Source organism: Notolepis coatsorum (genome assembly GCF_963971535.1).
Source record: "Notolepis coatsorum genome assembly, chromosome: 4".
In the NCBI taxonomy this organism is placed as follows: Eukaryota; Metazoa; Chordata; class Actinopteri; order Aulopiformes; family Paralepididae; genus Notolepis; species Notolepis coatsorum.
This window is the reverse complement of record NC_140168.1, coordinates 23,049,460-23,064,639: the sequence shown is the minus strand read 5'-3', so window position 1 is coordinate 23,064,639 and position 15,180 is coordinate 23,049,460. Positions and strand designations below refer to the sequence as shown.

At 44.6% G+C, this 15,180-nt stretch overlaps 1 protein-coding gene across 1 annotated transcript in view; it reads right to left on the bottom strand.

Annotated features, from left to right (window-relative positions):
* Nucleotides 1-15,180, bottom strand: part of crybg2 (crystallin beta-gamma domain containing 2) — a gene marked incomplete at its 5' end in the record, with an annotated part of 144,704 nt that overhangs the window by 5,765 nt on the left and 123,759 nt on the right. Inside the window, 4 exon segments of the mRNA XM_084311876.1 lie at nt 607-647; nt 650-732; nt 1,704-1,843; nt 10,791-11,034. Coding sequence (XP_084168002.1) covers nt 607-647; nt 650-732; nt 1,704-1,843; nt 10,791-11,034 — 508 coding nt within the window.

Genomic DNA, 15,180 nt, shown 5'->3' with positions numbered 1-15,180 from the left:
AGACTATTGCATTGGTCCATCATTGAAGATGAACGCAATGCGACATCCTTTACTAGGCTCACCCACCAACAGTGCAGGTGCTGAACTGCTGATCCGAATGTATAGGTAAAAACCACATTATGCGTTTTCATCAATAAATAAATGGCCAAATATTTTTTTGCTCGCGCACTTACGCGCGATCGCATTCACTGGGGGCCTACAGATACATTCTTTCATGGGCACCAACATCTACAGCTACGCTCCTGCTGGTAGTGGTAGTAGTGGTAGTGGTAGTACTAGTAGTAGTATTTGTTCTGTTTCTTACCTTTGGTTCATTTTGTTTCTCTACCTTTGGTTCACCCTGTAATAAAAAAAAATCATAACTAACTTACTGCAACCAATCTATTTGTTCTAATTTGACACAGTATTATTAATCTGTTCAGCTTGGACCCGCCCAAGTACATTTCCGGGTTGCAGTTGTTGTTTGCTAATACTGTATCAATAGCCGACACAGGAAATCAAATGCCACTTTTAAATGTCATTTAGAATGTTTATTATAAAGATAAGACATTATTTTATTGATCCCCTCCTTGGGGACATTCATTTTGACAAAGGAGCGAAGCTTACAATTTTGAGCGGGTGCAGGGAGCCCACATAGGGCTGGTCCACCCCCAGGCTGCAGGGTTGGGGAAGCCGCCCACCTCCAGCACGCGTGGCACGCCCTGGAAGAAGGGCTGAGTGTACACCAGCCACCTGGACAGGAGGGAAGGACATTACAGCTCAATACCATATATCACCCAAAGTGGAAACACTCGTTAAAAGTAGGGATGCTCGATATTGGCTTTTTTACAGATACCGATATACCGATGTTGTCCAACTCTTAATTTCCGATACCGTTATCAACCGATACCGATATATGCAGGGTTTCCCCCCCAAAAAACTTAATCATTTCAGGTAATTAACATTACATATCTCTTGTTGTGGAATTAACACAACATTATGCATATTTTGACAATAAATAAAATCAGAATTTGTACTTGCTTGCCTGGGTAAATAAAGGTTATAGAAATGTAAAAAAAATAATTTTTTTTTTTTTTTTTTTTTGAAAACCGATACCGATATTTTCCGATATCACATTTTAATGCCAATATCGGCCGATAATATCGGTAGGCCGATAATATCGGACATCCCTAGTTAAAAGATCTACAAACAAAAAGAAAAAGCAATAAAGCGCAATTGACCATAATCACACGGCGGCCATTTTGCACATTATTATGTCCTGCTCAGGTCTTGAAAGCGAGACAAACTGACCAGCATCAGGTTCAAGTTTGTTTATTATTTGTCACAACAAAATACAGAATACTTTTATGATGAAATGCTTGTTTCTGTATGAGCCCCCTGGGAGTGTGCTACATACAGTAAAAAGAAAGTAAGTAAAAAAAAGTTATTAAGAAGTAAGTAAAAAGTAACTAAAGTCAATATACAATACAGAGTAAAATGAGTAACAGTGAGGTACAATGCAGGGGTACAAAACATAGGGTAGGGTGCAAATGAGGTATGAATGTACAGTAGTGCAAATCTCTTTAATAATAGTTAAATATAAAGTGTGTTTTAAAGTGTCTAAAGTGAGTAAGGTGAGTGGTAAGGTGAGTAAAGTTTGTTTAAAGTGAGTGTGTACATGTGGATGTGTGTGCTGTGTCCGTTGCGTCGTCCGTCTAACTCACAGTCCAGCGTTGATGATGATGGAGTTGGCTTTGATGGGGAAACCAAAGATCCTGGCGTCCTCAGACGTGTCTCTGAAGATCACCTTCTTGCCCTCGGCGTTCTCCTCCGGGAACAGGCTGATCTCTGGCACGCTGTAGTCCTGGAGGAGGACAGAGGAGCGAGCAGGTTTTTAATTCTATTATTATTATTTATTATTATTATTATTATTATTATTATTATTATTATTATTATTATTATTATTATTATTATTATTATTATTATTATTATATATATCGATAGCTGAAATGCAAAACCTCCTATCTGCAACCTTTTTGGATTTTCTGATTTCACTTTGGATGATGAAAAACCTCCTATCTGCCCATATTCAGTCTGTCTGCAAGATATTTTCCAAAAGCCAAAAGCAGTGTATTGCGTTTCAGCCATCGATATATATATATACATTTTTTTTTTTGTAAACCTTTATTTACTCAGGGTAGGTTCTGGGAGCTGCCCAGTACAACCACAGTCTGACACTGTTGACCACCAGGAGCTGCCCAGTACAACCACAGTCTGACACTGTTGACCACTAGGAGCTGCCCAGTACAACCACAGTCTGACACTGTTGACCACTAGGAGCTGCCCAGTACAACCACAGTCTGACACTGTTGACCACTAGGAGCTGCCCAGTACAACCACAGTCTGACACTGTTGACCACCAGGAGCTGCCCAGTACAACCACAGTCTGACATCGTTGACCACTAGGAGCTGCCCAGTACAACCACAGTCCGACACTGTTGACCACCAGGAGCTGCCCAGTACAACCACAGTCCGACACTGTTGACCACTAGGAGCTGCCCAGTACAACCACAGTCTGACACTGTTGACCACTAGGAGCTGCCCAGTACAACCACAGTCTGACACTGTTGACCACCAGGAGCTGCCCAGTACAACCACAGTCTGACACTGTTGACCACTAGGAGCTGCCCAGTACAACCACAGTCTGACACTGTTGACCACTAGGAGCTGCCCAGTACAACCACAGTCTGACACTGTTGACCACTAGGAGCTGCCCAGTACAACCACAGTCTGACACTGTTGACCACCAGGAGCTGCCCAGTACAACCACAGTCTGACATCGTTGACCACTAGGAGCTGCCCAGTACAACCACAGTCCGACACTGTTGACCACCAGGAGCTGCCCAGTACAACCACAGTCCGACACTGTTGACCACTAGGAGCTGCCCAGTACAACCACAGTCTGACACTGTTGACCACTAGGAGCTGCCCAGTACAACCACAGTCCGACACTGTTGACCACTAGGAGCTGCCCAGTACAACCACAGTCTGACTGTTGACCACCAGGAGCTGCCCAGTACAACCACAGTCTGACACTGTTGACCACTAGGAGCTGCCCAGTACAACCACAGTCCGACACTGTTGGCCACTAGGAGCTGCCCAGTACAACCACAGTCTGACACTGTTGACCACCAGGAGCTGCCCAGTACAACCACAGTCTGACACTGTTGACCACTAGGAGCTTCCCAGTACAACCACAGTCTGACACTGTTGACCACTAGGAGCTGCCCAGTACAACCACAGTCCGACACGGTTGACCACTAGGAGCTGCCCAGTACAACCACAGTCTGACACTGTTGACCACTAGGAGCTGCCCAGTACAACCACAGTCCGACACTGTTGACCACTAGGAGCTGCCCAGTACAACCACAGTCCGACACTGTTGACCACTAGGAGCTGCCCAGTACAACCACAGTCTGACACTGGTGACCACTAGGAGCTGCCCAGTACAACCACAGTCCGACACTGTTGACCACTAGGGGCTGCCCAGTACAACCACAGTCCGACACTGTTGGCCACTAGGAGCTGCCCAGTACACCCACAGTCTGACACTGTTGACCACTAGGAGCTGCCCAGTACACCCACAGTCTGACACTGTTGACCACTAGGAGCTGCCCAGTACACCCACAGTCTGACACTGTTGACCACTAGGAGCTGCCCAGTACAACCACAGTCTGACACTGTTGACCACTAGGAGCTTCCCAGTACAACCACAGTCTGACACTGTTGACCGCTAGGAGCTGCCCAGTACAACCACAGTCTGATACTGTTGACCACTAGGAGCTGCCCAGTACAACCACAGTCTGACACTGTTGACCACTAGGAGCTGCCCAGTACAACCACAGTCTGACACTGTTGACCACTAGGAGCTGCCCAGTACAACCACAGTCTGATACTGTTGACCACTAGGAGCTGCCCAGTACAACCACAGTCTGACACTGTTGACCACTAGGAGCTGCCCAGTACAACCACAGTCTGATACTGTTGACCACTAGGAGCTGCCCAGTACAACCACAGTCTGACACTGTTGACCACTAGGAGCTGCCCAGTACACCCACAGTCTGACACTGTTGACCACTAGGAGCTGCCCAGTACAACCACAGTCTGACACTGTTGACCACTAGGAGCTTCCCAGTACAACCACAGTCTGACACTGTTGACCGCTAGGAGCTGCCCAGTACAACCACAGTCTGACACTGTTGACCACTAGGAGCTGCCCAGTACAACCACAGTCTGACACTGTTGACCACTAGGAGCTGCCCAGTACAACCACAGTCTGACACTGTTGACCGCTAGGAGCTGCCCAGTACAATCACAGTCTGACACTGTTGACCGCTAGGAGCTGCCCAGTACAACCACAGCCTGACACTGTTGACCGCTAGGAGCTGCCCAGTACAACCACATTCTGACACTGTTGACCGCTAGGAGCTGCCCAGTACAACCACAGTCTGACACTGTTGACCGCTAGGAGCTGCCCAGTATAATGACAGTCTGACACTGTTGACCACTAGGAGCTGCCCAGTACAACCACAGTCTGACACTGTTGACCGCTAGGAGCTGCCCAGTACAACCACAGTCTGACACTGTTGACCGCTAGGAGCTGCCCAGTATAATGACAGTCTGACACTGTTGACCGCTAGGAGCTGCCCAGTATAATGACAGTCTGACACTGTTGACCGCTAAGAGCTGCCCAGTACAACCACAGTCTGACACTGTTGACCACTAGGAGCTGCCCAGTACAACCACAGTCCGACACTGTTGACCGCTAGGAGCTGCCCAGTACAACCACAGTCCGACACTGTTGACCACTAGGAGCTGCCCAGTACAACCACAGTCTGACACTGTTGCCCACTAGGAGCTGCCCAGTACAACCACAGTCCGACACTGTTGACCACTAGGAGCTGCCCAGTACAACCACAGTCTGACACTGTTGACCACTAGGAGCTGCCCAGTACAACCACAGTCTGACACTGTTGACCACTAGGAGCTGCCCAGTACAACCACAGTCTGACACTGTTGACCACTAGGAGCTGCCCAGTACAACCACAGTCTGACACTGTTGACCACTAGGAGCTGCCCGGTACAACCACAGTCTGACACTGTTGACCACTAGGAGCTGCCCGGTACAACCACAGTATGACACTGTTGACCACTAGGAGCTGCCCGGTACAACCACAGTCCGACACTGTTGACCACTAGGAGCTGCCCGGTACAACCACAGTCTGACACTGTTGACCACTGGGAGCTGCCCAGTACAACCACAGTCCGACACTGTTGACCACTAGGAGCTGCCCGGTACAACCACAGTCTGACACTGTTGACCACTAGGAGCTTCCCGGTACAACCACAGTCTGACACTGTTGGCCACTAGGAGCTGCCCAGTATAATGACAGTCTGACACTGTTGACCACTAGGAGCTGCCAAGTACAACCACAGTCTGACACTGTTGACCGCTAGGAGCTGCCCAGTACAACCACAGTCTGACACTGTTGACCACTAGGAGCTGCCCAGTACAACCACAGTCTGACACTGTTGACCACTAGGAGCTGCCCGGTACAACCACAGTCTGACACTGTTGGCCACTAGGAGCTGCCCAGTACAACCACAGTCTGACACTGTTGACCACTAGGAGCTGCCCGGTACAACCACAGTCTGACACTGTTGGCCACTAGGAGCTGCCCAGTATAATGACAGTCTGACACTGTTGACCACTAGGAGCTGCCCAGTACAACCACAGTCCGACACTGTTGACCACTAAGAGCTGCCCAGTACAACCACAGTCTGACACTGTTGACCACTAGGAGCTGCCCAGTACACCCACAGTCTGACACTGTTGACCACTAGGAGCTGCCCAGTACAACCACAGTCTGACACTGTTGGTCAAACACAGATCACACAAACACACTTTACACTTTATATTTATTGATAAAGGATTTGCACTACAACTCATACACCTACTGTGAATTGTACCTAAATTGCACCTCGTCCCATTTCTGCCTTGCACTATATAGTATTGTATATTAGTACACTGCACAGTATTGTATATTGTATGGTAACTCAGTTACGTATATTCTGCATCGAACATTGTACATATGTCTAAACTGAACACTGTGACCTCATTTTTTTACTTCTAATTTTACTATGTTATTTTATTTCATACTTATCTTGTCTTGCACAGTCTCTGGAGCGTAACAGTAAGAAGCATTTTGTATAAAAGTATTCTGTACTTCTGTATGACAACTATTAAAGAAACTTGAAAACTTGAAACTTGAACAACAGTGCCTTGTTCAAGATCACTTTAGTAGTTTGTATTGAGTGAAGGGAGAGCGTTATTCATTCACTTTCCGGTCCAGAGGATCGAACCAGTACCTTCAGGTCACAGGTCTGCTTCTTTTTTTTTTTATCCACCTTTTCTCCCATTTTTCTATATTTTTCTCCCATCCCAATTTCGTATCATCCAATTCAACCCCCCCCTGTCACGAACGCTGTTTCTTGCCTCCCACAAGCCGGCTGCAATGTGGACTAAGTCATACATAGCACAAGTCCCCTCCGGTACTTGAGGTAACAGCAGTCGCATCTTTTCACCTGCGCAGCTCGATCTCTCAGTGGCGAGGAGTAACGCGTGGGAGGCTCACGCTGCCCCCGACACTTCCTGATTCTACTGCGCAGGCGCACCAACCGACCTGTAGGAGTCGCTGTCCACAACGCCCGATCCCCACCCATCAGTTTCCCACCCCCTAATACGGCCAATGTGTATTAGTATGAACGACCAGCTAAACTGAAAGCAATGTGGAGCGCTGGGCTCGAACAGGCGAGTCCAGCATCTCCGCATTCGTGGCGAGCGCCTTGCCCACTACGCCACGTAGCCGCCAGGTCACAGGTCTGCTTCTATACCCTTCAGGCCACCGCTGCCCCATTCACTGATTCATTTCCACACATTCATTTAGTTTGACAGTTATTGAGAGTTAATGAGTTTGAAATAGGGATGTCCGATATTATCGGCCGATATCGGCATTCAAATGTGATATCGGTTGATATCGGTATCGGAAAGTAAGAGTTGGACAATATCGGTATATTGGTATCGGTAAAAAAGCCAATATCGAGCATCCCTAGTTTGAAATATAGCCACCAGCGATGTCATCAGAGGACACTGAATCCTTGTCCTGTGTTAATTACAGCTCAATAAAATGATATAGATGCAAATAATAGCAATCCCTATTGCAATCCTTATCTCTATGTTTTCATCTGCATCATTTCATTGAGCTGTAATTAACACAGCTCTGAGTTTAGAGCCTTGGGCTATGTGTGAGATGATGTGCAATATAAATTGGCGTTGTTTTTTAAGTGAAGTGCCAGATTAGAGAATATTTTCTGTTATTCTCAACCTAGATGACTTTCTTCTATTACCTGGCATCATACCTATTGGTTTGGACCAAAATACCGTGGCGGAAAGTATTGTTACTCAAGTAGTGTACTAAAGCACAATTCTGAGGTACTTCACTTGAGTTATTTAAATTTTAGGGAACTTTTTACTCCACTACATTCAGTTACTAGTTACTTTGAAGAAAATCGAATTGCATAGAAAGCATGGCAATTTATGAAGATTATATACTTTAAAAGTTTAAGTGAGCCAAGAGGACGTAATCAAAGCAGAGCATAACTGGACCACATGCCACTTTAACATAACCTTTAGAGGTCAATAGATCAAGGATGTAATGCTCCCAAGGATTGGAATACACAAACATCATGTAGAATGCATACATTTGTTTTGCATGCATTTACTTTTGATACTTACATTTACATTTAGTCATTTAGTCATACTTAAAAGAACACACCAACATTTTGGGAAATTAGCAGCCAGATAGCTTTCTACTGAACGCACAGATAGAAAACTGGTATCTATTTTCTTGTCTCTCTCTGGAGAAGACGGTAAGCTAATTTCCCAAAATGTTGGCGTGTTCCTTTAAGTACTGATACCAGAGTACTCATTTATCTGGGCATCAGGCGTGAACGACTATGCTTGCACCTCATGGTACCAAAGCACCTCAAAGGCGCTAAAAACAAAATTACAAACATCTCAAAACTAACTGGTCAGACTACTGCTTGACCTTACCTAGAACCCACCTCACCCCTGCCCACTTTGACAACCTAGGATGGCTTAGAGTAGACGACAGAGTACAGCAACTTGCAATGGGCCTGGTCTACAAGATACACTACACGACCAAGGTACCCATGTACATGTCAAAATACTTCCCAAAGGTCAGTGAATACCACGATCACAACACCAGAGGGAGCTCCACAAAAACCCAGATTCGGCTCAAACAAGGGACTAAACACGTTTCGCAATTATGCCACATCAATGTGGAACGCCCTACCCAAAACTGTAAAGGAATGTGAATCACTACCCACTTTCAAAAACACTCTCAAAGAACACCTACGGGAGACTGCAATTCGAAACTGGCCCCTGTAAATGTCCTAACCCAACCCCCTCCAATGTACAGTAAATTACCAAGTATGGTTTGTCAATATTCCAATGTACAGTTTTGCTTGTACAGTTGTACAGTGTGTCCCCCCCACCCACCCCTCCTACCCAACCCCCCCCCCCCCCCCCCCCTCACACCCACCCAACCACCTCCAATGTACAGTCCCCCCCACCCCCCCAACCCACCTACCCAACCTCCTCCAATGTACAGTTTCTACGTCAAATGTATATACTCTCTTTTCTGGACTCTTTTTGTATCACAAAAAGTACTGTATTTGCAAATCTGGTATGTCATAAATGTATAGATGTAGCAGTACTGTCTATCTGTATGTCGTGTATGTCATATATGTTATGATGAATTGAAAATGGGGGACCCTGATGTAAACAAGACGAAAGTCTTTCTCTGGTCTGCATCCCCTTAACAATTGTATGTATTGAGCTGTACTGTACTGTACCCATTCTGCAATCTGTTAATAAAGTTTTCAATCAATCAATCAATCAATCAATCAACAAGTCTAGTGAGTTGTGTTTTTCTTGGTGCTTGGCCTGGTTGTAGCTCTACTGACTGTGAATCAATCCAATGGGGTCAACATATATCCTCAACAGTATTTAAAATAAGTAATGGGGCCTTTTTTAAATGGCTGTCTGGTGCCTAGGAGTACATATAGCATCAAAGTACTTTCTATTCATGTTGATAATTCTTACACTAGAGGGCGCTATAACAGACAGGCGGCAGTGTGGCCACTGACAAGCCACACGTCAGCCCTATTGAACACTTTCACTGACTCCTAAACACACGAGAGCTAAGTAGCCATTTCAATGACATTTGATAGCGGATGTCCAGGTGTTAACCCTTTCACTGCCACACGACAGAAGGTTAACCCTTGGTCTGACACAAAACTAATTTCTGTATCAACAGACAACAAGAACTATCTTATATATATATAGGCTAATGTCTATACTATTCAGTAAAACCAACGGATCTGTGTTTTTTTGGCCTGAAACTTTAAAGTTTAGTACTCGTCAGTGAATATGTGATACATCAGTGCGTTCATAATAATCCCGACTGCTCTTCAGTGCGTTCATAATAATCCCGACACCGTACAATCCTTTAAAAAAAAAGTGCATTTGGCCAGGCTGTCTTTTCATTTAGAGCATCCCACCAATGGAACTCAATACCTCAAACAATTAGAGTGTCCACATCATATCACTCATTCAAGTGCAGGGTTAAGGAATGGCTCATTGAAAACCAGCATTGTCAACACTGAGGTGTGTGTGTTGTGTGTGTGTGTGTGTGTGTGTGTGTGTGTGTGTGTGTGTGTGTGTGTGTGTGTGTGTGTGTGTGTGTGTGTGTGTGTGTGTGTGTGTGTCTGTGTGTGTGTGTGTGTGTGTGTGTGTGTGTGTGTGTGTGTGTGTGTGTGTGTGTGTGTGTGTGTCTGTGTGTGTGTGGATATGGTGCGTTTGTCTATGCCTGGGTCTTCTAATATGTCATGATGTGCTCTGTCCTTGTGTCCATGACTGTATTGTGCCCTGTATCCCTATCGTATGTTCTACTATGTATGTCTATGTGCTTTTGTTTGTGTTTTTATTCTAATGTTATTTATCTTGATTTTATTCCGTTTGTATTGCTAACCCTTTTTCACACAGGATTTTCGCCTGTACAGTACCTTCTGGCAGGGGGACTGCCAATGGAAATGTGCCTTTTGTCAAAAATTGGGTGCAATTACGCTTTTGAAATGTTTTATTAATGTACGCTGTCCCCCTTGAACAAATAAAGTAAACCTAACCTAACCTCACCCTGACTGCTCTTCAGTGCGTCCCATAACACCAGAGCCAGCATTGCTGACCTGTGTATTCCAAGGTTCAAAACAAATATGGGCAAATGTTCTTTTAAATTCTGGGGAGCCACAAATGGGAATTTGCTACCTTCACAGCAAAAATGCATTAGTAGCCGACACAATTTTAAGAAAAAAGTCAAATCATGGCTCCTCGACAATGTCAAAAAGTAGATTTTAAAATGCATGAAAATGTTGTCTGATACATTGTTGTCTGTGGCTACGTTTGTACTGCACTTAAAATTGACATGTTGTCTATGTAGTTTGTCAAATTGATATTTGTGGTCATGTTTTGTATTGCTTGTCTGTCTGAGACCAAGGACCACAATGGAAATAAGTCTTGACTTTTTGTGTGTAGCATCCTTGATGTTTTCTGGAATCTTGTATTTTTTTAAATGTCAAATCAAATCAAATCAATAACCCCGACACCTCACCCTGACTGCTCTTCGAATAGACCCGATGATGAACCTCCTTGTGGGTTTGGCTGGCTCCTCCTCCTCCTCCCCCTCTTTGCCTCCGTTCTCCCTCTGGTCCCTGTTCTCCTTCTGGCCGACCTGCTGCTGTTGTGTTGCCTTCTTCTCCTCCTCCGGGGGATCAAAGGGATATGTGAGTTCTATGTCTCCCTCGTCCAGCGCGAACTTCTCCCCCTTGAAGTTGGGTTTCTCGTACAACACCCAGCTACAGAGCAGAACAGGGCAACAAATGGTTAAATAAAATCACTATCTACCCACCTCATACACTCTAGCATGTGATAGCATGTACAACAGTGCTGTATATACCGCATATTTATATTTACATTCTTATATTTACCGCATATATATAAAATGGTAAATGGCTGCATTTATCCAAAGCGCTTTACAATTTGTTCCTCACATTTTACCCGTTCACTCACACATTCACACACCGATGGCGGAGGCAACCATGCAAGGTGCCAACCTGCTCATCTGGAGCAATTAGGGGTTAAGTTTCTTGCTCAAGGACACATCGACACGCTTCCCGGGAATCGAACCGGGAACCTCCGGATTACCAGCCGACTGCTCTACCTCCTGAGCCACTGTCGCCCCTATATATACACTAGGGCTGTCCCCGACTAAGGATTTGGATAGTCGACTATGATTGGCCAAAATGTGCCGTTAGTTGACTATTAGTCGACTAAAAAAAATAAAAAAAATAAATATATATAATATATATATATATTTTTTTATCATTCCATTTGGGCTGTGGGGGGTGCTTAATGTCTGAAGGAGTCGACTGAAGGCTTCTTGTCCTCTGCAAAAGCATGCAATTGGTCCACTGATGGATACATCTTGATATTTGTCTAGTCTAGTGTGTTCATTAGATGGGTGCATTTTTTTTTTATAAATATATATATATATTTTTTGTATTCGACTAAGAGGTTGGCAGTCGACTACGGCTCCTTTCGACCGATTAGTCGACTAATCGACTAATAGGGGTCAGCCCTAATATACACACACATTCTCTGAATATACCTACATATAACCACTTTATATACTTACTTATACACCTGCATATAACCCATAGCTCTGTATGATAGCATGTACAATAATGCTATATATACAATATATATATATATCACATATATACTGTATCTGTCCACACGTGCACATAGTCCTTTACATATCTGTAGATACTATATCTATATCTGTACATATCCTACTCTTACTAGTTATGCTGCTGGCCAGTATGACTACTACCATTGTCCAATTATCTAGCAGTCTCAGTCAATGAGTCAACTAGATGTCGCCCTTGGAAGGGTGTGGGCGAAATAACTTTTCTTAAACCATAGAAACAATTCGGACTTTATAAGAATGTTCGTTTATTTGGACCTTGAAGTCCAGCATCCAACTCATCCCCTGTTACAATAATCACCAGGTGGTCAATTAACAAGGGGTTAGCTTGTAGCTGATAGTTGGTAGTAGCTTACATCCAAGCATTTAGTGGATAATGTTAGTAGAGGTCGATATGGTATCGGTAATGTTGATAGTTTGTTAATAGTTAGGTTGCAATTTAGCAACCGGTTCTGGTTAGTGTAGCCAGACATTAGTTGGTCTGCATGTACATTCAGTCAGACATTAGCCAGTCTATTGTCAATAGCGTGTAGTCAGCATGTAGTCAGCGTTTCCATTAAGTCAGTTAGTACATTCAGTCAGCATTTAGTCAGCAACGTACAATCAGACGTTAGTCAGTCTATAGTTATTTACCTATACAAAGGAAAGGAAAACAAACGGCATTAGTTAATAACTAGATATATGAATTAAAGAGAAATGCGGGTATTAACGGCGCATATAATGCTACGTACCGTTGGCCAGTCAAGAGTTCGCCCACAGGGCTTTTCACCTTACAGTCTAGACTGAGAGTGTCACTTAAATAGCGCGACGCGCTGGCGCAGAGACAGCTTACCTGCTCAGAGTCGCAATACGTTCTCCAAAGTGCGTCCACTAGGCGGCACCAGATAATAATTAACTCATGCAATAAATGTATACAATAAATGTTACTCATGATAATAATGAAGGATAATAATGATAAATATATTGGGAAAAACGTCAGATAATTCTCCAACCATACTGTCGTTATACCTGTATTACTGTACATATTATACTACAACTCTGTACATACATCTGATATCACTACACTCTTAATAGTAGTAGTACTCATTTGTATATTTTGTACCCAGTTTAATCACCTGTACTGTACATTGTATATTACTATTGCTCTATACTGTTACATTTGCACTCTGGTTGGATGCCAAACATCTTTCTGTTGTACTGTACTTGTGCTGTATAATGACAAAACATTTTAATCAAATCTAATCTAATTGTTTCATTGAATGATTTGATATTGATTTCAAAAGAAAAATAAGATTTAATATTTTCTTTGCATTTTTACAGCTTTATTGGTCACGCAGGACCGACAGAGGAGAGGGCGAACGGGAGGAGAGGTGGGGAGGACATGCGACAAATAACGACGGGAGCTGGGATCGAACCCGGGTAGGCCGCGTAGGTGCGCGAGGCACTATGGTATGCGCCATGAGGGCGCCCCGATATTGATTTTTAAAATCCAGAGATCGGTCTTTTTCTGCTGAACTACTACGGAAAATCTGTTCAGCAAATTACATATTTGTGCCAATTCCCCCCTCCCCTGTCTTGATCGTTGCTCGCATGTGCCCCCCACTGGTCGGTCGTAGGGAGGGTTGAATAATCTATCGCATGTCCCCTCCGATACATGCGGAGTCAGCCAGCCACTTCTTTTCACCTGCCAGCGCGGACTCTCATTGGCGAGGTGTAACGTGTGGGAGGCTCACACACTACCCTCGACATCTCCTGTCCTTGCTGTGCAGGCGCCCTGACCGACCTGTAGGAGTCGCTGTTTACAACGACCAGATTACCACCCCATCGACTCCCCTCCCGCTGACTCTGCCAATTGAGTCAGTATGACGGCCGGCCCAAGCCGGAGGCAACGCTGACAGCCGGATTCGATACCGGTGTCTCACACGTTGGTGACGAGCGCTTAGACCGCTGCGCCACCCAGCCGCCCCTAGCAAATTACATATTTTAACAACAATGGCAGGTGCTGGTCCCCCTGAAACCAGCGCCATCAAGACTATTTGAACTGATATGGAATTTAATCTAATCAAAATAAAACCGGGACCTTATGAGTCCAAATCGAATACCCAGCCAGCCCTACATGGAGACATTGAATATGTCACTGTTGCATGCCAAGCAGTCGGCTCTGTGACATGTTGTTTTTCGCAGACGTCGTAAAATGTAAAGTACATTCGGAGATCCGGTTATGCATATTGGTGCCTCGTTGACGTATAGCATCACCCCGAGAGCGCTGTTGTGTTTGTACATATTAAATCACTCTGTCAGCCTAATCATTACTCCTACAGTAGATACGCATCACTGTAACCCTGGGCGGGGGGTTAAGAGAGAGAGAGAGAGAGAGGGAGAGAGAGAGAGAGAGAGAGAGAGAGAGAGAGAGAGAGAGAAGAGAGAGAGATAGATAGAGAGAGAGATAGATAGAGAGAGAGCGGCAGGACATAGTGACAACCTAGTGACTGACGTGTGCAATGTGAGGGGACATAATACACAAAGGATGCACAAGATAATCCACTTACTGGTATGTCATTGAAACATGTACAGTATAAAGGAGAAAGATGCAGCCTACTTACTGTAACATGTGTATACTGAACACTGCGATTAGCGCACACTATAGGACTGAATGTACACCATTAAGTTGACATAACAAGCCAAGTGTTCCTGAATTCAATATCAGGGATATGATTATGGTGTACACAGTTTAAACTCGGGTTTGAAACCATGTATTATGCAGTCATAGGGTGTTTTGACAAACCTCCAGTCTGTTGGAGTCAGTTATCGCATGCCTCAACTAACCCTCTGCACGTGATCAGTTTAGTTATTAAGTCAGAGGTATAGGCGTAGATTTACTACTCAGCCTCTCTTTGGTCAGAGGATTATCTGTAGAGTCAAGTCAAGTCAGGTGTATTTGCAAGGGCGAAACTTTAGTTTGCGAAGTTGGGGGGGGGGCACAATTATTATGGGATGGGAAACATATGCGCGCGTTTGATATTTTTTCGTGCATGTGAAGAACGTGTGCGCGTGAAACTCAAATCACAACGATTTCCATTGAACCATTTAGCAAATTTTTTTCATTAGCCAAACTCTTCTCGCCATGTCATTGCACAAACGCACACATCACAGAAAAAGTCTTGCATATTAATTAACTGTAAAAAGTGAGAGGGACAAAAACACGATTTTGCAAAGTGAGGGGGACATATCCCCG